A 23,927-nucleotide genomic window follows, 5' to 3' on the forward strand; every position below is an offset into this window, starting at 1 on the left:
GTAAGCATTCTCTCAGTTCCTCAAACACAGCTAGCACTTTTTAGCACCAGGGCCTTCACTCTTGCTGTTAGACTGCCTAGAAGTCTAACTCATCTTTTCTTCTCAAGCTAGTTGGAACTTCCTCAGGGAAACCTTTCCAGACCCCCCAGGCCATTTTTAGGTTCCCAGTCAGACACTGTTAGCATCCTCAGTACTGTGTCCATCACACTTTATTAAAACCATCATGTAATTACTTACCTATTGTTAATTTCCCCTGCTAGATTGTAAATTTGAAGTAGGACCCTAACTTCAGTGGTGGCTTGACCCAAGTTGCAAAACTACTTCCTGTAAAAGATATTATTTTTCCTCTGGATAAAGCTAATTAGCTAACACAGTTGCATCAATTACAAGGTGATTCTCAGATGAACTGTGTGTGACCAATGGTGCTGTCAAGTCCTTTTACTTGATGACTAGTTATTGTTTATCTTTTGAGAACATGTATGTAATGGGCTGTATCTGCTTGGCTATATAAAAAGGGGAGATTTCTTTGCAATCTCTTAACAGATTGCCTGTGATGTACAACATCACATTCTGGTTTAATGATTACTCAATGAATAAAACTTCTTTCTCTACTGAATTTATGTAGAGATTTTTCTGGGTTGGAAGAAGATTTTGTATTTAGTTCTATTTCCCCAGCAGGGGCACTCAGAATATATTTGTCAGAGGTATGAATGGGTTACCATGGTAATGACAGAGATTACCATGAGAGTCAGGAACAGACTGAGGAATGGTTTCTAATATTGTACTTATAAAATCTTTATGAAAGAGTCCCACTTTGAACCAGGCCATTGCTTGACTCCTGTGGCACTATTAATAATGATCACTAAGATCTCCCAAGTTTCTGCTCACTACATTCTAGTCTTAGAACCCTAAGGGGCCACAGCTTCTAGGGCACTGAATCTGGTACCATAAACATTTCTGAATGCATGAATACAGATTTACCTAGGGTCAAATATATATACTGAATATGTATATATTTCATATATACATGCTATTTAATAAAATACTATAGTAGCCACTTTGATTTAGTTACTTATTATTCATATCTCAAACCATACTTTTATCCTACTTATGAGAACAATAACAAAAAGATTCTCTGAAACGCATTAATTAATTGTATACAAGCAGAGTTTCTCAAAATATGAAAGTGTGACCCCAGGCCCCACAGATACCCAGAGACCTTTTCAGGGGGTTCTTAAGAACTCTCTTTGTAACTATGTATCTGTGTGAGGCCAGCTTTTCTTCACATAAGTCAATCAAAACAACATATGGCAACAAATTGAATACAGAAGCAAATATGAGAATCTAGTTGTCTTCTCCTAAACATATTTGTAAAACTATAAAACAATGTCACTCTTTTTGAATTTTCTTTCATTTAGAAAATTATTTTTCATTAAAAATCTTTTGCTAACATAATGGGCTTATTATCATTTTCAATGAATTAAAATTTAAAAAATTAAACTAGGTTAATTTAAAACCAATCTGATATGGCAGATATCAATAGATAAAATCCACATAAACAAAAGCTCTTGGAGGTGTTAAGTAGGGACCAGGAAGAAGGGGAAATGGGTACGGGGTAAGGCAACAGAGAGACTGAAAAATTCTTGAGAGTATAAAGGGGTTCTTGAGACTAAATAGTTCTCAAACTAAAAGTCATCTCTGATAATGGCTGGGATATAATCAGCAACTTAATTTAAAAACAAAAACAAGACCAGGCGTGGTGGCTCACACCTGTAATCCTAGCTCTCTGGGAGGCCAAGGCGGGCGGAACGTTTGAGCTCAGGAGTTCAAAACCAACCTGAGCAAGAGCAAGACCCCGTCTCTACTATAAATAGAAAGAAATTAATTGGCCAACTAATATATATAGAAAAAAATTAGCCGGGCATGGTGGCACATGCCTGTAGTCCCAGCTACTCAGGAGGCTGAGGCAGGAGGATTGCTTGAGCCCAGGAGTTTGAGGTTGCTGTGAGCTAGGCTGACGCCACAGCACTCACTCTAGCCTGGGCAAAAAAGCAAGATTCTGTCTCAAAAAAAACAAAACAAAAAAAACCAAAACTACATTGTTTTTAGATTGATCACTTTCTTTTGAGAAAATCTAATTTTGACTTAAATGGCACAGAATCCAAAAATTTCAATGCATTTCATATTCTTGGAGTATATTACTTATCCTACTTTGAATGTATTATCTATATTGATACTCATACATTTATACTTCCCTCACTCCATATCCCTAATTATCTTTAAAAAGACCCCCAAACTTTTAATCACTGCTCATAAGTTATTTACCTTATCAAATAAAAATAGAAAATTAGAGTTAGTTTAAGAATAAGATTCTCAAAAAAATAAGATTCTCTTCATGAAGATAAAAATTTTTTTACATTTACTGAGTCATTTGAAATTCAATGGCTGATAATGCTACAAAGCTTGCTACCCCAGAGTGTCTGCACAAAGATATCTTGCTGAAAAATTCATCTACATTTAAAAACTATCTCCAAAGGGGAGGAAATAACATCCTGGAACTAAGAAGCAATTACAGCAAGGTTGGAGAATACAAAGTTAACATTTAAAAGTTAATCACTTTCCTATATACCAGCAACGAACAAGTGGAATCTGAAAGTAAAAACACATTACTATTTACATTAACACCATGTAAAATGAAATACTTAGGTATAAGTCTGACAAAATATGTACAAGGTCTGTATGAGGAAAGTTACAAAGCTCCAATGAAAGATTTCAAAGAGCAACTAGATATTCCACGTTCATTCACAGGAAGACTCATTATTGTTAAGATATTAGTTCTTCCCAACTTAACCTACAGATTCATTGCAATCCCACTCAAAAGTCCAGCAATTTATTTTCTACATATCAACAAACTTACATGAAAAGGCAAACAACCCAGAATAGCTAACTCAGTCTGAGAACAAAGTCAGAGGATTGCTACTACCCAACTTCAAGACTTGCTATAAAGTGACAGTAATCAAGACAATGTGCTATTGGCAAAAGAACAGACAAATGGAGCAGAATAGAGAGCCCAGAAATGGACCTACATGCATATAGTTAACTGATCTTTGATAAAGGAACAAAGGCAATATTAATTAAGCAAAGATAGTCTTTTTAACAAATGATGCTCAAACAACTGAACATCCACATGCAAAAATATGAATCTAGACAAAGACCTTACATCCTTCTCAAAAATTAATTCAAAATGGATCATAGACCTAAATGTAAAACACAAAACTATAATATTTTTAGAAGATAACAGAGGAGAAAACCCAAATAACCTTAGGTTGGTGATGATTTTTTAGATATAACACCAAAGCACAGCCCATTAAATAAATAATTGATAAGAAGAACTTCATTAAAACTTAAAACTTTTGCTCTTGAAAGACAATGTCAAGAGAATAAGATGAGCCACAGACTGGGAGAATATATCTGCAAAAGTCAAATTGTATAAAAGACTGTTATCTACAATATACAAAGAATTCCTAAAATTTCACAATAAGAAAATGAACCTGATTGAAAAAGAGGCAAAAGACCTGAATAGACAGCCCACCAAAGAAGATATACAGATAGCAAGTGAGCATACAAAAAGATGTTGACATCATATGTCCCGAGGGAATCACCAATTAAAACAACAATGATGGAATAGCCATAATCTGGAAATAAAAAAAAAAAAAAAAAAAGAAATGGAATAGCCATAATCTGGAAATAAAAAAAATAAAAATAAAAAAATAAAACAACAATGAGATATCACTATACATCTAGTAGAATGGCCAAAATCCAAAACACTGATGACACCAAATTCTGAAAGGATGCAAAGCAATAGAAACTCTCATTCATTGCTGATGGGGATGGAAAAGCTTATGGCCACTTTGGAAAACAGTCCGGTGGTTTCTTAAAAAAACTAAACATACTCTTACCATATGATCCAACAATTTTCCTCCTTGGTATTCATCCAAATGAACTGAAAACCTATGTTCATACAAAAACCTGCACATGGGTATTTATAGCAGCTTTATTCATAATTGCAAAGACTTGGGAGCAACCAAGATGTTCTTCAGTAGGTGAATAGATAAACTGTGGGATATCCAGACAATGGAATATTATATAGAGCTAAAAACAAATGAGCTGTCAAGCCATGATGAGACATGGAGGAAACTTAAATGCATACCACTAAGCAAAGAAGCTAATCTGAAAAGGCTACATAGTGTATGACTGTAACTATATGACATTCTGGAAAAAGCAAAACTATGGAAACACTAAAAAGATCAGTGGTTGCTAGGAGTTGCAGGACAGGGAAGAATGAACAAGCAGAGCACAGAGGTTTTTCAGGCCAGTGAAACTATCCTGTTTGATACTACAATGGTGGATACATGTCATTACATATGTGAAAAACCTATTGAATGTATAACACCAAGAATGAACTCTAAACTATGGGTATGAGTGACTTTTAAAAAAAGTTCTTGCTGTTCTTACATAGAGGACTGTATGGCAACTTCATCAAACTGGAAATTCTAATAGAATTACATTAATACAGTGGGAAAATATGCATCAAAAAAGGTGGGCAGGGGGATTATCTGTTCCTCAAAATGTTCTGGAATCTAAATTTTGTCAACAGCATGCCCTACCCTGAAAATTATTCTATCTTATTGAGTTTGTTTTATATTATTTCTCTCATATAGCTATATAAATAATGCATTGGTGAAAACATCACTGTGTGTGAGCTGACAGTATGTATAAAGTTCTAAATATTCAAAAGACTATTTCTACTTTTATTTTTATTTATTTATTTATTTTTTGAGACAGAGTCTCACTCTCTTGCCTGGGCTCGAGTGCCGTGGCATCAGCCTAGCTCACAGCAACCTCAAACTCCTGGGCTCAAACAATCCTCCTGCCTCAGCCTCCTGAGTAGCTGGGACTACAGGCATGTGCCACCATGCCTGGCTAATTTTTTCTATTTTTAGTAGACATGGGGTCTCGTTCTTGCTCAGGCTGGTCTCAACTCCTGAACTCAAGCAATTCTCCCACCTCTGCCTCCCAGAGTGCTCGGATTACAGGTGTGAGCCACTGCGCCCGGCCTCAAAAGAATATTTTTAAGCGTCTAGATGCAAGAGCCTAATAATGTTTTTAAAAAGATATTTGTGTGGCGATACCATTTGGAAAAAAAGTACACTAATTTTGATGTGCTATTTATTATATCCTATTACAAATGATATCTTAAAAGAATCCTTCCTGACAATTGTAAGCACATCCTGAAATTCTTTTTCCTTTAGAACCAGACTGCACACTCATTTTATGAACCACAGGAACAAAACCATCAACCATTCTAGAATCCTCTTCCAAACACAGAGCCAGTAAGGGAGAGTTCAGGGGTAAAGTTATAGGCCTTTGTCTAGCCTCCCATACACTGTACAGGTCAACAGTACAAAAGTTGATGATAAACCACTAGCTGGTTAGAAGGGAAGAATGAATACCACTCAGCCTATGGAATTTCAAAACTGGATTTGCTAGCTTCTAAAATTTCTATATATCCTAATAGCAGGGAAGCCCTGTTTTAAGCTAAATTTTGGAAATTGAAGGAAAAGATCAGAATTCCCTGCCATTCCTACTATAGGGCTACCTCAAGACATAGAACCTATTGAAGTAGCACAGTATATTAAGTCAAATAAGAATAGTACCCATTTTGTGTGCTATACTTAATATATAGATTTTCATTCTCTTAAAGCCCAAATGAGAGTATTTTCAGGGGGCTAATCTAATAGCTAATGTTCCAAATAAAGCCATTTAAAAACAGGTGCTCTTCTAAGAGGCTGAAGAAGGCATTCACATAATCCAGAAGCCGCTTTAAAAGGTGTTCATTCTGGCCAGGCATGGTGGCTCACACCTGTAATCCTAGCACTCTGGGAGGCTGAGGCGGGAAGGTCGCTCAAGGTCAGGAGTTCAAGACCAGACTGAGCAAGAGTGAGACCCCCGTCTCTACTAAAAAAATAGAAAGAAATTAGCTACACAACTAAAAATACATAGAAAAAATTAGCCGGGCATGGTGCATATGCCTGTAGTCCCAGCTACTCGGGAGGCTGAGGTAGAAGGATTGCCTGAGCCCAGGAGTTTGAGGTTGCTGTGAGCTAGGCTGACGCCACGGCACTCTAGCCCAGGCAACAGAGTGAGACTCTGTCTCAAAAAAAAAAAATAATAATAATAAATAAAAATAAAAGGTGTTCATTCCATTCAATGTCATCTATCACTATATAATTAGGTTTTGGTATATTTTTGCCTTAAATGTAAAAGGGTCATATTGAAGTTGATTCTAATAAAATAATTACTTCTAAGATGTATATTACTTGTGAGATTCATTTTCAAAATCTCTTATGCAGCCTAAAAATAGTAAGAAAAAATGAAAACTTACACTGAAATATTTTTTACACAATGAACTCTAATGACTGGTTCACATTGACAAAAATGAAAACAGTAATTCTATATACTTTATACAATAAATAAAGTATAAAAAAATATTTCAATACATAAATAGAAGCTTTACACATCCAAAATACAGTACATATATATGAAATATATTTCTAAATTTTAATGAAATACTATGAACTACTAAATTTTCATTACAAATTATATATATATTTCAATATAGAAATATACTTTTCCCAACATTTTAATTTTCAGAGATTACTTGCATGGTGATATTATGGAGAGTAATTTAACATACCAAGCTTTTTAGTAATTAATTATAATTAATAATTCAATGAAAGGGCATGATTATGATACTTTGAAGAAAAATGTCTTGATTATGGCAAAAGTACCATTCTGAGGAATATATACAGTGTTCCATTTCTGTGTAGATAGTAATGCTAAACATAAAAGGGAAGATACTAGATTTTCAACATCTTTGTGTCTTAAGCATCAATGCTGTAGAATGATGTGGGCCAAAATGAAGCGTTTCCATAAAGTCAAATTACTAGATTGACATCCCATTTCCTTACTTACAAAAATTACTTTACAAGCACTCTTCCAAGGTAAAATGTATTTTAATATGTCTCGAAAGTTAATAAATATAGTGCTTCTCAATATGTAAAGCCTGTATGACAAATAAACCTCCACTGTATACATTTTAAAATATGGTCTTTCTCTCTGTATATAGACTGGACAAACTAATAACTTAGAGGTAATAGAGAGACAATTGAAGACATTTATTCCCTACTCAAATAAAAGTGAGGAAAAGTTACAATGATGCTTAAGAATACTCTACTAGTTAAGTGCTAAAAGGGGAGGAGTTCAATATTTAATACCATACAAGTATTTGCCGATTTTATAATTTTTGGCCAGATACATTAGTTATTTAAAAAAAAGTTATTTAATAACTTAGTTATTTAAGGAGAAGCTTAGGTAACTTTAAAATGACTTGAGAAAATTTATTCTTTCTGAAAGTTGATATGTAGTATTTGGTTTGAAGATTTCTGAGTCCTTGGGGGTAATTTCTTGTTCTCAAATTTGTGTAATCTTTCCAGTAAAGAGTACACATTGAGTTAAAATCTGTTATAACTGTACTTACTTTCAGAAAGAATATTTGTTCTGTAGCATATAAGAAAATTTGTTTACAAATATAAATATAAATTAATCTGCATTAACATCTTTTTTCCATATATCCCATAGCATATAATCACTTCGACAGAACATTTTTATTTCAAATTTTATCATTTAAATAAAGTCTGCAATTTGGGAGTGTAAATGTATAGTCTGATTGAAATGTTAAACATTAAATATATAGAGTATATAACAATTTAATTGCTACTGATCCACTGATATTTATTTTCTGTTTCTTCTTTTTGGACTCTTTGTTCTTCTCGGTGATTAGCTGCAGTCCAAAATGTTATTTTTTTGAGAACTTGTTGCAGAAGTTTAGGAGGTAATAAAGATATCTGACTTTCTAAAATAATAGCATTTTTACCAATACAGTCAAGACATGACCTGTAAATAAAGCATAACATAATTATTAGTTTTGAACCCAAAATTATAAGATATTTATAGTTAAGAATTCCTAAAAATAAAAATCATTTAAAAAATTTTATGTGACAACGTACTTCCTTTGTATTGTTTGGAACATGATAGGATTTTTTTCTAGAGCACCATAGTAATTGTATATCTTTATAGTATAGAGACTATTTCTAACCAAAATTCAATGAAAACATAAAAAAAAAACTTACCATGCATAAAGTTCTTTAAATAAAAAAGATTCAGACTTAAATTTAAACCAGATTAATTGATAGCAGTTTCTTTTTCATATTTTCCAGTTAGCTCGATATCCAGAACTGTCTTCTGCTTCTATCACCTCAAGATGAGCCATCTGACATCCATTTTTATGTGACCAGTCCACCCCATATTCCCCCCATACATGACTGCACTGGGGTTGCACATGTGACTTAAGTTGACCCAGAAAGAACAGGTTGGAAGAGAGGAATGGAGCCACAAGACAAAAAGCACCAAGAGAGACCAGTTGGGTTTCTACTTTTCTGGGGCCTGGGTGTTCATTTTTTCCCCTTTGATTCCATTCCAACAGAGGGCATTATCCTCCCAAATACCATCCCTTTTTGTCTTAGGCTACATTGAGGAGGGTTTTGTATTTCAAACCAAAAGAAATGAAAGATAAGAACTATCAAAAAACCATCTATTTCAATTATCAAACTTTAATTCAAAAAGATAAATATTTTTAAAAAGTTTTTTGAAGTAGACACATTTGATTCTGCTGTGATTAACTTTGATGTCATTTTTACAAGCATTTACACTCTAGATACGTACATGTTCTTCTACACTTTTATGAAGACTTTTCTCTCCACTCTGTGACAACTCTAAATAGAAGAGTTAAAATGTTCCACATAGATGCAGAAGTATGAGAAAATGATATGAATCTTATACCTTATGCAAATTTAACTCTGCTCCCATGGTGACACAACAGCTGCTGTGCCCTTTCCACCATGAGGGGAAGGAAGAGTCACATGAGGAGATGGCCTGTCATTACCATTCAGTCACTGATTTAACAAGCATTTATCAGTGTGCGCTATATACTAAGTACTGTCTTATGAGTAGGAAATCCAACACATAGAAAAACCCTATTTGAATTTTTAAAAAAATTTTCAGAATATTAAGGGAGCATAAATGTTTCTGCTACATAAATATGCCCATCACCAGAATAGTGTTTGTTGTATTTGATAGGTAGGTTTTTACCCCTCCTCTCTTCCCTCTCACCTTACCCGTCTTGATTTCCTATGACCTTTACATCTCTATTTGAACTTTCTTTCTTTTTTTTTTTTTTTTTTTTTTTTTTTTTTGAGACAGAGTCTCACTTTGTTGCCCAGGCTAGAGTGAGTGCCATGGCGTCAGCCTAGCTCACAGCAACCTCAAACTCCTGGGCTCCAGCAATCCTGCTGCCTCAGCCTCCTGAGTGCAGGCATGCGCCACCATGCCCGGCTAATTTTTCTATATGTATTAGTTGGCCAATTAATTTCTTTCTATTTATAGTTGAGACGGGGTCTTGCTCTTGTTCAGGCTGGTTTCGAACTCCTGACCTTGAGGAATCCACCCGCCTCGGCCTCCCAGAGTGCTAGGATTATAGGCGTGAGCCACCGCTATCGGCCTCTATTTGAACTTTCAAGGACATTATGATTTAGTGAAGAACATAAATAACAATGAAATGTTATAAATGCTGTGACTGGGATAAAATACAATTCCCATGACAGGTAACAGGTTCTGTGGGAATCAGATAAGAATAATGGAGACACCTTATTAACAAGTCAGTGGAAACTTTCCAGAGGTTGAGGTTGAGACATTCAGGGCCTCAACAAATTAAACAAAGGTATCCCAGATAGAGGAACCATACCTGCGAAGCCCTAGAGAGGAGAAATAAGACTATAGAAACTGCAATTCAGTGGTTTAATACAGCTGGAAGGCAGTGTGTAAGAGTGGGGCATGGCAATCTCTGGGAGCAGAACACAGGCATAAATATTTTTTGAAGCTTCCCATAAGCATCTAACATGCAGACAAGTTTGGGAACTACTGTGCTAAGTGAAGGAGCAGATAAGAAAGACTTCGGGAAGGTCCAGTTTGAGCCAGTCCAGTGGTTTTTCAAATGGTTCAAGGTGTAGAACATCTGGAAGTTATGGTATATTCCTTGAAATACAACATGGCCTCTCTCTCTCATATTTTCTTTCTCTCTCTCTCTCTCTGCCTCTTGTCTGCCTTTACCCATGTTATTCCCACAGCATAAAATTCACACATGTTCACTGGGCAACTTCTGCTTCTCTCAAATCCTTCCTGCCAACTCTCATAGGCAGAAATAGGGGCTTTTCCCACCATTTTCCCACTAACCTTTGTATAGAGACTCCTTTTAGAGCAAGAGTATATAAGCTAAGACATGATAAGTCACACTGCCAATTTAATAACAGCTTTGGGGTTAAAAAAGAAATTCTTCTATATTAAATGTGTATATGTATATGTTAAATATGTGTATGTGCATATTAGGTGTGTATGTGTATGTTAAGTGCATGTATGTGCATGTTAGGTGTGTGTGTGCATTTTTAAGCATGTGTATGTGCATGTTAGGTGTGTATGTGCATGTCAAGTGTGCATATGTGGTCAGTCCTCCATTCTTGTGGGCTTCTCCTCTGTGGATTCCACTAACTGCAGATTGAAAATGTAGTTAGGCCTATGATGGTAGCATCTCTACTGAGCATGTACAGACTTTTTTTCCTTGTAATTATTCCCAAAATAAAACAGTATAACAACTATTTACATAGCATTTAAATTGTAATAGTTATTGCAAGTAATCTAGAGATGATTTATAGCATAGAGGAGGATGTGCATACAGGATGATATGCACAGGTTATATGCAAATGCCATGCCATTTCATATCAAGGACTTGAGCGTCCACAGATTTTGTTATCTGAGGGGGGAAAGTGTATCCTGAAATCAATATCCCACAAATACTGAGGAATGACTGTATATAATATATATATTATATATAGTACATTATCAGACACATTTTGATTTCTAAAAAGTTGAAAATGTAAAAAAAGTCAGGATTAGAATTAAAGAAATATGGTATGTTTACTATTACCAAATGAACTAAATGTAATTTTATAAACAAAACAAAAATGTGAAGGTATTGCATATTCTAATCTTAAAAATCACATTGGTGAATGGTTCACCATTATAAATTTGATTATACTCTTAGGAAGATGTAAACATTTTCTCAAATTCATGTCATGAACTACCTGAAAATATTATAATTCTTCCTAAAAAGGAGAAAGAAATGATCATACATTCATAGCATATATATGTAAAAATGCTAAATTTACTTACCTGAGTAGTGAATAAGGCTGTGTTTGAAAGATCAATAAATCATTACAGTGACCCTAATCAATATAAAAAGGTCTTATCAGGATTTTAATACAAATAATAGTATATTTATAATTAAATGTTTTATTTTATAAATGTAAAAGACATTGTAAAAAGGAGCAAATAAATCTCTCTAGTTGTTGACACACACATAAATGTACACACATAAACATCATACACACAAACATACACACACATACATATACCTGCTATCCACAAACATTGGGTATGTGGTTACCAATTTTCAGTTACCAAATTTTTACCCAATCAATAGCCTGCATAATTCCAAATTTAAAAATCAGAAACATGTTCTTCCCTGAGAACTATGAGTTAAAAATGATAACAGTATGCCTTTAAAAGTCTTGGCTTAAAAAAAATTATAACACTGGTGGCTTTCAAATTTTTTGGTTTTTGAAGCATAATTGTTTCTTTCAAATAACTCTTATTTTAAAATTCCCTCTTTATTCTGTACTCCTTCAAGTAGTCCTAGGATTCCCTGGTAATTCTTAGTTTAAAAATCAAGATCTGGAAGTTTTTTCAAATAATGCTTCTCATCTAAAAGTTAACGGGGTAGAACAGTCATAGAAGATTTCTCTAATCCTTTCAAATAGGTCTTTAGAATGTCATAAATTTTGGTCACAATTTTAATCAGAATTCTTACTTTAATGACAAACTTTGTATCCTAAATAAAGGTTTCCAGTACCAAGTAAGAAAAGACAAACCGCAAGATTTGCTTTGTAAATAAATGCAAAGTTGGAGTTTTAATCTTTTAATGAAGCATTGAATTTTCAGACAAAGAAAGCTCTAAAATGTTCAATATCCATAAGATTTAAGTTGGAGGCCTCTCCAGATTCCCTGGAGAGAAGCTGCCCTGTCTCAGGGTTGGTTACTCCAGAGGAACAGCTCTGGAGACAACTGTTCCTGAAGAGATGAAAGGGAGCTAGTCTTTCTGGTGGGCCTCTGGCTCACTGCACCCCATCCCCAATGGCTCAGTGTCCTGCCATTCTTGAGGGTCCTATACAAACCAGGGCAATTGTTCCTGAACTCCTAGCCCATCATGTACAGTGTTTGAATGTGGCCACCCTGCTCTCAATTTCCCAGAGTGCTAGGAGTGAAAGAACAATACTCTCCAAATGCTACTCAATCATTCCTTTGACCTTAGTTTTATCAGATTTTAAAAACTAAAATGCTTTAAACTCAAATGTAAAACAGTTGGGTGAAACAGTGGCAAAAGATGCATAAAATAAAAAGAAAATACACCTTAAACATTTAAACAAAGTAGTTTCCTCCTGAGGGGAGAAGTTAGCAGGTCAGATTCAGAAGGAATAAATGGGTAGCTTCGACAGTATTGATGATGTTCTAATTCTTAAATTAGCTAGCAAATTTCATGGGCATTTATTATGCTTGGCATCTATATTATAAATATTCTTTTATGTATCAAATGTTATATATAAATATTTTCATTCAGTAAAATTATAGACACCCTCATTATGGTACAGCTCAAAAAGAAAAGAAGAGGAAGAGTCAGCCTTTAAAAGCTCTTCTTAGTAACTGGGCTAATGAAATTAATAGACCTATATTAATTTATAAATCCAAAGTATACTAATATGCTTCATAAAAGTCACTCATTATGAAGATTAATCATACCACAGAGTAACATTTCATACCCTTTCATATTTTGCAATGTTGGAATATCAACATGCTCATTGAACAGCCATTTAGTCTGAATAACACAATTAGTCAGAGGAAAGGTTTAGATATAAGATTTTCTTACTGTATCCAAGGAAAGTAAATCATCTTTGCTCCCACCAAATACCATTATTTCATTTTCTTTTCCCAAACAGGCTGTGTGCCATAACCTATAATTGAAAATTATAAACAGAGTGAAATATTGTAAAGGAAGAAACTTTATATTACATATAAATCAATTCTAAATTGCACATAAAATTTAATCTATTTCTAAAGAGGTATGAGTGTACTTGAACCTTTGGCATATCCTTAAAGGGGTTAGATTTTAAAGATCCCCCTAGAATTAATGACATCATACAATTTCAACTAAGGAGATGACTATTAATAATTCTTCCTATTACTATACCCCAAACCTTTTCTAACCATTTTATCTCATACATATTATCTCTGAAATACAATAAATTAAAAAGCAACTGATCATCTTGTTGCTGAAATAGGTACTTTTCCCAGTCTTCTTATTACTATCAATATCTGCTATGTTACTGTTCCCATAATTTTTGCCTCTGTCTTTCCTGCTCTCTGTTCCCTGTCACCTGACAAATCCAATTTGGCACTCCCTTCACATTTCCATTGTCACATTACTCATCACTCTGGGTAGAGAATACCCATAAGTATGTTCTCAAATTTTCTGTCTCTAATCTCTCCCAAATACATATAGCTAACCACTAATATTTTCCAAATCTTGTTTTTAACTTTTTTTTTTTGAGACAGACTTTCACTCTGTTGCCTGGGCTAGAGTGCAGTGGCATCAGCCTAGCTCACAGCAACCTCAAACTCCTGGGCTCAAGCAATCCTTCTACCTCAGTCTCCCAGGTAGTTGAGACTACAGGCATGTGCCACCGTGCCCCGCTAATTTTTCTATATATTTTTTAGTTGTCCAGCTAATTTCTTTCTATTTTTTTTTTAGTAGAGATGGGGTCTCGTTCTTGCTCAGTCTGGTCTCTAACTCCTGAGCTCAAGCAATCCGCCCACCTCAGCCTCCCAGAGTGCTAGGATTACAGGCATGAGCCACCGGGCCCAGCCAAAATCTTGTTTTTAATCATGGAAATTTCCTGACTGGCATCTGTGCTACTAATAGCTGTCTTTAAAATAAGCCCTCTAGTTAAGCCAAGTTCATTTCTTTGCTTCCCCCCAAAAGAAAAGCCTATATCTACCTCTATGCTTTTGTTTAGTTTACCTTTTTTCATTCTCTCAGGGCCTTAAAAACAGGCTCAAAACCCTCAAATATTCACCCAAACTGGTTCTGTTACTATATCTGTTCAGCACCTTTCAATATTTATGTGCTTATTTTATACTCTCCTAACTTAGATTTGAAGATAAACTGTTCTGTATAGTACTTTAACTGATGTGTCTTCTAGCTACCTAAGAAGACGATGAGGTCCTTGAGGTCAGAACTTGCCACAGTGGTGTGCTGGAACCGGCTCACTGCCTACTGAAGCCGGTTGTATGTTTCCATCCAACTCTGTGTTCAGTGACATCATGTTGGTAGCTTGAAATTGGCCGTGATGGGAGTGTTTACAATTTGGAGATCATCATATGCTACAAATTAAAGCTTTCTTTTTCCATTCCAAGAGTGATTGCTAATGGTTGACCAGCACACCACCAGACGTTGGGGAATCTAATTTTATGCTTCTCCTTAAAAATGTCCAATATGGTGTTCTACACCCAGTAGATGCTCAAAAACTTTTGATTAACAAAAGCAAACACAAAATACCAACATAATTTATTCAGTGATTAAGTATATAAATTATTTTATAAAGGAATAGAGCATCTAATGTTCTTTTGGAAATGGTCTGATAGCTCATCCCTACCTCCAATTTCACGTTATTTACAAAGAATAATTTTATGGTCTTATTAAGTTCAATATTATCAGAAGTTCTAATTCTCAAAAAAGTTCATGTAAATTTCTTAATTTTAGAGGATAAATTAAGAATTTTACAAAGTCATTGCTTTGACTCTGAGAGTACTTTGATTACTTTACTTAGTATACCAAATTGGTAAAGCAATAGATGCCCAAACTATCACACATTTTCACCTATATTACCACGTAACTTATTTTTAGTACATTTATCCCTTTTACTTAAGTTCCACAAGCACAAGCAGTGGGATTATGCACAATTTGTTAAACCAAATACTTTCCCCCAATCATGCACACATTCAACAACAAATGCACTTGCGACCCAGGGTAGAACTGAGTCATTTAGAGATGTTATTTGGGAAACACTCTGCCCAATTCTCCAACTCATATGTTAAGACATAAATTGATATAAATCTTTAGCAAGAACCCAGATTATGTTGTAGGGTTGGGAATGGGGACTGGAAGAAGGTCTAGGTAAAGGAGATAGAATACTATCAATGCCCTCATATATGGGAAGGAATAGATTGATTTCCTGAAGAGAAAGCTATGTGTAACCTTGGCAATATTCATGGGCTCCAATACTACTGAAGGCTCTACATGTCAACATTGTATCCCAGTATCTTTCACAGACACATAAAAACGAGTCCTTGCTGATAGCCACCTATACAGGTTATCAGCTATGGTTAGACAGATGGCTTTTCAACCAAGCATAGTTTTATCTAAGGTGATAGCTGGAGAAGAAGAGTGCTCACTGTAGAACAATGGTTCTCAACCAGGGGAAATCTGTCCCCTAAGGAGACATTTGACAGTATATGGAGATATTTGGGGTTGTCAAAACTGGGGAAGGAGAAGCTAGTACTACTGGCATCTATCAAGTAAAGGCCAGGGATGCTGCTATGAAGTTTACAGTGCACAGGATACTCTAATGACAAAGAATTATTTGGTCCAAAATGTCAATAGTGTCGGGGTTGAGAAACCGTGCTGTAGAGTTTTAAGAGGAGAATTGGGCAGCTTACATTTCAAAATATCATTTGGAAAAGTTTACACAAAATACTTATAGGTGTTAAACTGTCACTTTCATAAAAATTAGTACACATATACACATATATATGTTCTCCTTACACTCAACTGTATCCCACCTGTTCTCCTCCTCACCTCATACCTGAAGATAGATCTGCCTCTGTCTTATCTGCCTTAGGGAAACTCTGGCCTGGATTTCATCATCGAAGAACACTGGAAAGCCTTTCCTGCCTTGATTTTGGTGACATCTAGCTTGCAACCTGATGTTTTTTCTACAGACTGATAGTTTATGTCCTTTCACAGCTGCTCTAAACTTATCACCTAAACATTCTAATAAAGCATAGTATTTACATGACACATTAGCTGAGTTAAAAGAAATCTCTTTACATAACTCTAGTTCTAACTAGTATCTTATTGATAATAGTTGTATTGTTCTAATTACTCATTAATGGTTGGAATATAAAATAGGAGCAATTTAAAAATTAAACATATTTTTACTACCACTTTGGTCTATAATTAATGCATTTATACAATCAAACAATTGGAAGAAATTAAGAGATTATCTACTCCAACTCTCTCATTTCACAGATGAAAAAATTAACGCTCAGTTTGTTTAAATGACTTTTAAAAGCCAAAAAGCTAAGTAGTAGCTGAGCAAGAACTAGAACTTTGGGCTCCCATATCTTAATATAAAATTCTTTAATTTAAAGAAAAATTTTCAAAAGAGCCAGAATTGTTAAAATAATAAATTCCAATGAATTTTTATACATGAAGATACAAGAATCACATATGTAATTATGATAAACTCTAAATGTATTTGAATATTAATATAGATATACATATTTTCAGGCTTTTTTCTCAAGTAAGTTACTTGTCATTTATTAAATAACAAAAATACATATCATATTTATACTATAGCATCAATAATCTATAGTAAAAAAACCCAAAATACATGGCATAAAAAAGAATGAAATCTATTACTGACTATAATGATAATAATGTGAAGAATATGAATTTCCTATGAAGATATTTTATCATACTATTCAAATTAGAAAAAATAAGAATTATAGTACTAATATGGTTTTCTTTGTAGTCTAATAATAGTATATTGTTTCTATAAATTTTTATCCTATATTATGCTATAAAAACTAACACATTTTCTTTTTAAAAAAATTCACATCAATGAATCCATCATACAATTTTTTTTTTTTAAACAATGTCTAGCTCTGTTGCCTGGGCTAGATTGTAGTGGCATCATCATAGCTCACTGCAAACTCAGACTCCTGGGCTCAAGTAATCCTCCTGCCTCAGCCTCCCAAGTAGCTGGGATTACAGGCATGTGCCACCATGCCCAGATAATTTTTGTATTTTTTATAGAGAAGGGGATCTCACTGTTGCTCAGGCTGGTCTCAAACTGCTGGCCTCAAGCAATCCTCCCACCTCAGCCTCCCAAAGTGCTAGGATTACAGGCAGGAGCCACTGTGCCTGGCCACATCATATAATTAATAAAAAAAGTAATAAGTTCCCATCTACTGGATCAACATGAAAGCAAATTGCTTCATTAAATAACTTTAAACCTCTTCCAAAAACAAATAACTACTATTGAAGACAACTTTATTCTCATCTATTTAATAAAAATATTAACATTAAAAAAAATTAACATTATATGATGCTTTAAATTATCTTAGTCTTCGTAGTTATCAGGCAAGCTTATGCATTTAGCTAAAAGAGTAACATTTTCAAATATGCAAATGTGAGTGAAAAATGCACAGATAATTTCTAACAGTCAGATATAATTAAAATGATAATTAAATTATTTAGGTAACATCAAGCTCATTTGAAAGGTAGCCTTCCTTAAGGTTTATGGCTTCAATGGCAAACATTATCAATTTAGTACTATATTTTAATACTTTAAAAATTCTTAACTACTTTACTATTTGTCAACTTTTAGACTTACCTAGGTCTTGTTTTAGGTAAATGTGTAAGCTGTTTCCAACAATTTGTCATGACATTATGAATCCAACCATCACCTGCAATATTATTACAGTTCAGAAATTAAGATTAGGTCTTTGGGATATAATTTTAATTTTTTTCCCAAATTTATCATGCTACATTTAAATGACTATCTTTTCTGTGGGTGAACATTTTATTATACTATTTCAAACATCTACAAAAGTAGAGTGATCGTGACAATGAACCTCCACATATTCCAGAGTCAACTATCATGATTTTGCCATATGTGCTCCATTTATCTTTTTGTTATTCTTATTGCTGAAGCTTTTAAAAATTAAATCCTAGATCTCCTATCATTTTCTCCATACATACTTTGGTATGCATTACTAAAAAAATGGACATTTTCCACATAACCACAATGCCATTATCATACAACCACAATGCCATTATCATAGTCAACAAAATTAAAAATAATTTCTTGGGATCATCTAATACCCATATGGCCAAATCTTCAACTGAATCTATAAGGGGAGGAAACTAACTTAACTAAGAGTTACCACATTTAATTTCTCATAAGTCAATGATCAAAAACAGCAAATAGGGATTAAAAACATGAGATTTATGAAGATATGATATTAAACAATCCCTAGTGAAATGTATAGATGTTAGTTTTTATTATCTTCTGAATCTCTCTTAACTGAAAATCTCACAAATTGAAGAAGTATAATAATAATCTGCCAGAATAACTAACATCCCCCTACTAGGAACTGCTGTTTCTCCAACCAGCCTCTGGAGTTTGTTTGTTGGGTGGCCAGCAGACTGTCAAATACACAGTTGATACTCAATACACTTTTGTTGAAAAATAAACAGTTGTTTCCAGATCCTATATACAATTATATAAATGGTTTTAATGGTGTATAAGGGGTCTTAATGAAAACGTGTCTAGCCATAGAAAACTTAAGAGTTAAAAAAATATAAAACAACTAACATGACAAACTAAGAAGAGGATATTCTTGGTCATTTGTCTATCCTGATACCACAATTTTACTGCTGAAATAAAAACTGCATTCTAAAACCCATAGCTGTTGGGAGCAGCAGTGACAGGAGTTTAAAAATCTAGCTAAGCACTTCCTTTTATTGTTCTGGATCAAAAAGAGAAGCAAATAGGCTTCCCACCTTGTATTTCCAGAGCCTTCTAGGAAACGCTGCTCTTTTAATCACAACCTTAGCCTACAGTATAAGCATCTGGATCAAAAGTGAGGACACAGAATCACAGAATACAGTAGTGGAAAGTGGCTTTATTTAATCTAGGTTCAACCACCTTTCCTCTTTGCTATTCCTAGGAAACAGGAGAACATGGAGAGCCAAGGATACAAAAGCAAAGAGGTTTTCTTCTCATTCTTAATGCAAATATATAGTTGGGGATAAAGGTAAACCAATAAAACAGGAAAAAAGGAAGATTTACTTCACCATGAGTATGAAATACAATTAGGAAAAAAGACTTGAGATAATAATTATAGGTTAAATTTTAATCAACTTACTTAATGGAATATTATCTGCACTTAGTCCACCAAATAGGAAAAGCTTATCATCAGCTATTGGTGTTAGAGTATGCCATGACCGATGCTTGGGGCTTTCTCCATTAACAGGAATCCTGTAGCAAGGGGGGAAAAAATTAAAATCTATGTACTGTGTTAGTCAAAACAAAAGGTTTTTAATCATTTTGGATCTTAAAGGAAAAAAACTGCCCTCCCTAGTCCAAAAGAAAAAGTTGATTTTACTAGTTCCACCTAAAAGAATGTTTAAAAAACATTCTTAAATTCTTAGATGAATTTAAACCATTTCTTTCCACTTAATGTCCATTTCACCTGGCCACAGAGTGAAAATAAACCCATTTCCCAGTTAATTCTTGTAGATCTTTACCCTGACTGCTCTCTGTTAAAAATATTGCAAATATTACTACTAGTTTGTTTTTGGCTTGTACTTTACAATTTGCCCTTTAACTTTTTGTGGTACATTTTTCTAAAGAGAAATATTTAATTTTTAAGTGGTCATATCAAACAGTCTTTTCATTTATGAATTTTGGGTTTATATCATCTTTATAAAGGCTTTTTCCATGTCAAGATTTTAAAAATAATTTGTTATGTTTTCTTCTGGTACTTTCATGGTTTTATTTTTACTGGCATTTATACTTTGGAATAATATATATCTCTGATTCCATCTCATTACATGAAAGGCTGAGTTGATAGCTAAATATATTTATTCTATTATTAAATATATATTATTAGTCATAAGTAAAATCTGACTTTTTCGTACTCCGTTATTTGTTCACTTAAGATGATCCCATTCAACCACTCCCTCATTTCTTCTACTGATCAGTCCTCAAAGAATACTTGGTATAAAACCAGTACTTTTACATAATCAATTTATAACCATTAGTATTTTCATATTTTATATAGCTTGGTTAAAGAAAAAACTATTTAAATTTGTATATTCCTTGCTTAGACATACAATCTGAGAGGGAAAAAAATACCAGTTCAGTTTCATGGACCAAAATTTGGATTATGAACACACACACACGCACACAAACACACACACATACCCCTAAACAGTAAAACAGACTTGAAACTTACCTTCCAGACCAAGTCCAGGTATCTAAGTTTAGATAGTGCAAATCATTCATCCTAGTTTGCTAAAATAAAAATGTGTTAAATTGGTCAGTGTTTTATATTTTTTATGGGCTTAAATTTTGATTTTAAAATACATTCAGCTTAAAAAGATACTATCTTTATTTTATTTAACATCCAAAGTTTAAATATTGAAAAATAATGCTAAGCATTAATAAAATTAATATAAAGTCCCCAAATCAATGTGTCAAAGGGGAAAGGAAGAATTGGTTTTAAACTAACAGGATTTAGATTATGAGAAATTAAACTTTTCTGATACTGCACTGAAGTGAACAATTCTTCTCATTAAAATATGGCTTATAATCATCTGTGATTGCTCATGTATGGTCTGTTTTGGAAATAGAGGATAATAAATGTTATTATTGAATGCCATTTTAATCTCTAGATTATTTGAATATTCAATTATTCCACAAAATCAAAGGATAAATTTTTAAGAAGCATTACACATAAAAATGCCATTGCCAATAAAAACACTAACCAAAACACGTCCGCCAAAGATATAACCTTTATTTCCAAGAACTGCACATGTATGCGCGGCTCGTGGCTGTGGTGGAACTCCACCCTGCAAGCAGAGATCAGAACAGATTGCAAAGACTTGAAACATCTGTAATAGAGTCGCATTCCTATGCTCAAAATGAGAAATACTTAACCATTAAGTTACCATTACCTATGTAATTCAATTAAAACGCTAACGTAAAAGTTCATTCTAAATACTAATAATTATAGACAAATATACTCGTCAGTATAAAATTTATTCTCTCTGATCTTTATTTTTGTAAATGTTTTTCTTAAATACCTGATACTACTTAGCAAGACAAAATGTCATGTAAATTTCTGCTTGAAATACTGTACAAGAATTTTTAAAATTTAATTTAAAAAATCCACTCTTATTCTCTTTCTCTCTCTCTCTCTCACACACACACATCGATTCAATATTAGGAGTGAGCAGTGCACAATGTGATGATCTCAGAAACTCTGTAAAATTAAATATGGTCCCCAAACTATTGGTACCTCAAGTTCACAATAAGAACTTCACTCTTGGCTTAAGCCAAATAGTGCTTTATCTTTTACTAAACTCTTAACATTAACTGATAACACTTCTCTATACTATTATTTTGAATAAATAAAGCAGATCTTTTCTTTAGAGAAGTTTTTTTATTTTGTTTTGTTTTCTTGAGACAGTCTCACTCTGTTGCCCAGGCTAGAGTGCCATGGTGTCAGCCTAGCTCACAGCAACGCCAAACTCCTGGGCTCGAGTGATCCTTCTGCCTCAGCCTCCTAAGTAGCTGGGACCACAGGCATGCGCCACCATGCCCGGCTAATTTTTTTATATATATATTTTTTAGTTGGTCAATTAATTTCTTTCTATTTTTAGTAGAGATAGGGTCTCCCTCTTGTTCAGGTTGGTCTTAAACTCCTGAGCTCAAAGGATCTGCCCACCTTGGCCTCCCAGAGTGCTAGGTTTATAGGCGTGAGCCACCACACCTGGCCTAGAGAAGTTTTTAATTGGTGGGAAGAGATCATACAAGGGGTAGATGAATGAGTAAGATTTGAAGGAAGAATCTTATGCATAATTTCCATGTTTTAATGGTTGGTGCCTTTACTTATACATTTCATTTCAAGTTCTGAAAGAACCCCAAAATTTCAGCACATTGGCTACTGAATGTGGGCATAGGAGATTTAAACTCTACATTCAGTATCATAACTTGCTAAACTTTTTAGGCTTGCTTGAATAACTTTGTTGAGGTAAACTTGGTAAGGAATAAGTCAGATATTACCTACATAACCCTTAAATAAATCAGAGCCATTTAAGAATTTTGGTTCCTAGAGCTTCCAGCAAAACAAAATTTTTATTACTCCATGCATCATCTGAAATTTTGGAAAAATTATTCTACTATATATACATTTATTATTAAATAGCTAGTTTTCCTTTCTTATGTATCAAATACAATTAATAGTCAACCACAGCTTCTGAGGAAACTGAGATTATATAATTCAAGCAAAAACAAAGACATAGCATCTGTATTAGTCTGTGTGCTTTACTACATAAGTAATGTACAATGCTTATTTGGTTGTTTGAAATACTGAAAATAACTCAAAGATTTCTATTACTACTATATTGCTCTTTTAGGGACAAAAATCCCATGTACAAAAACATTGTTGTGTCCAGGCACGGTGGCTCACGCCTGTAATCCTAGCACTCTGGGAAGCCGAGGTGGGTGGATTGCTCGAGGTCAGGAGTTCAAAACCAGCCTGAGCAAGAGCAAGACCCTGTCTCTACTATAAATAGAAAGAAATTAATTGGCCAACTAATATATATAGAAAAAATTCACCAGGCATGGTGGCACATGCCTGTGGTCCCAGCTACTTGGGAGGCTAAGGCAGGAGGATTGCTTGAGCCCAGGAGTTTGAGGCTGCTGTGAGCTAGGTTGACACCAGGGCACTCACTCTAGCCTGCGCAACAAAGTGAGACTCTGTCTCAAAAAAATAAATGAATAAAAAATAAACATTGTTGCCCTCCCATTTTACAGATGAAACACTGAATGGCGTATTTGAAGTACATAGCTCTTTTATGACAATGAGAATGTAAACCCAGTTTTTAACTTCAACACCGATACTCCACCATGCTGCCTTGCCTTTTGTTGCATATCTTTGGGAATAATGGAGTAATTTAAGGATATCTCTAAAAAATAAAAAGAACAGATTCCAGCTACAACCATGTCAGAAAAACTTTCAGATATTATATAAGCAATGTAAGAATTTATTTGAAGAGGTTATCAGAGAAATAACAGTGCATATGTTGTTAAGTACTAACTAAAATATCTTCATATGCATGTGAGATGATTGGAGCAGAAGGAGGGGAGGAATATGGATTAAGGTAAGGGGTCTTTCCCTGGTTATAAACTGATCATAAACCACCTCAGCTCCTTCATCAGCAGGAGCACATTCTAAAAATATGCCTTTATTTGCTTCAGGTCTTTGCTTATTCTCTAAGGAAGTAGAAGGTTAAGAAGCCTGAAAGAGATCTAGGATTTTTCTAAGACTAACCTATAGACATTGAAAGAATAGAATTAGAAAGAACTGCTTGTGTAGCCAGGGCCATATTCCCTCCTAAATGAGTCAGCCAGCCTGCCTTAGACAGAAAGAAATAAGCACACAAAGAGAAGCAGGGAAAAGCAGACAAAAGAGATAGAAAGCACTGTAATGGTGTTGAGTAACAT

General features: G+C 34.2%; 1 protein-coding gene across 1 annotated transcript in view; it reads right to left on the bottom strand.

Annotated features, from left to right (window-relative positions):
• Positions 1–6,584: 6,584 nt before the first annotated feature.
• KLHDC1 (kelch domain containing 1) overlaps positions 6,585–23,927 on the bottom strand; it is a 47,430-nt gene continuing 30,087 nt past the window's right edge. Inside the window, exons 7-13 of the mRNA XM_076004047.1 lie at positions 21,185–21,268; positions 20,653–20,711; positions 19,561–19,673; positions 18,024–18,096; positions 13,214–13,298; positions 11,404–11,456; positions 6,585–8,016 (exon numbers count right to left, since the gene is read on the bottom strand). Coding sequence (XP_075860162.1) covers positions 7,830–8,016; positions 11,404–11,456; positions 13,214–13,298; positions 18,024–18,096; positions 19,561–19,673; positions 20,653–20,711; positions 21,185–21,268 — 654 coding nt within the window. The 3' untranslated portion in view covers positions 6,585–7,829. The remainder of the gene's footprint in view (positions 8,017–11,403; positions 11,457–13,213; positions 13,299–18,023; positions 18,097–19,560; positions 19,674–20,652; positions 20,712–21,184; positions 21,269–23,927) is intronic.

The sequence above is a fragment of the Microcebus murinus genome, chromosome 6 (genome assembly GCF_040939455.1).
Source record: "Microcebus murinus isolate Inina chromosome 6, M.murinus_Inina_mat1.0, whole genome shotgun sequence".
Lineage (NCBI taxonomy): Eukaryota > Metazoa > Chordata > Mammalia > Primates > Cheirogaleidae > Microcebus > Microcebus murinus.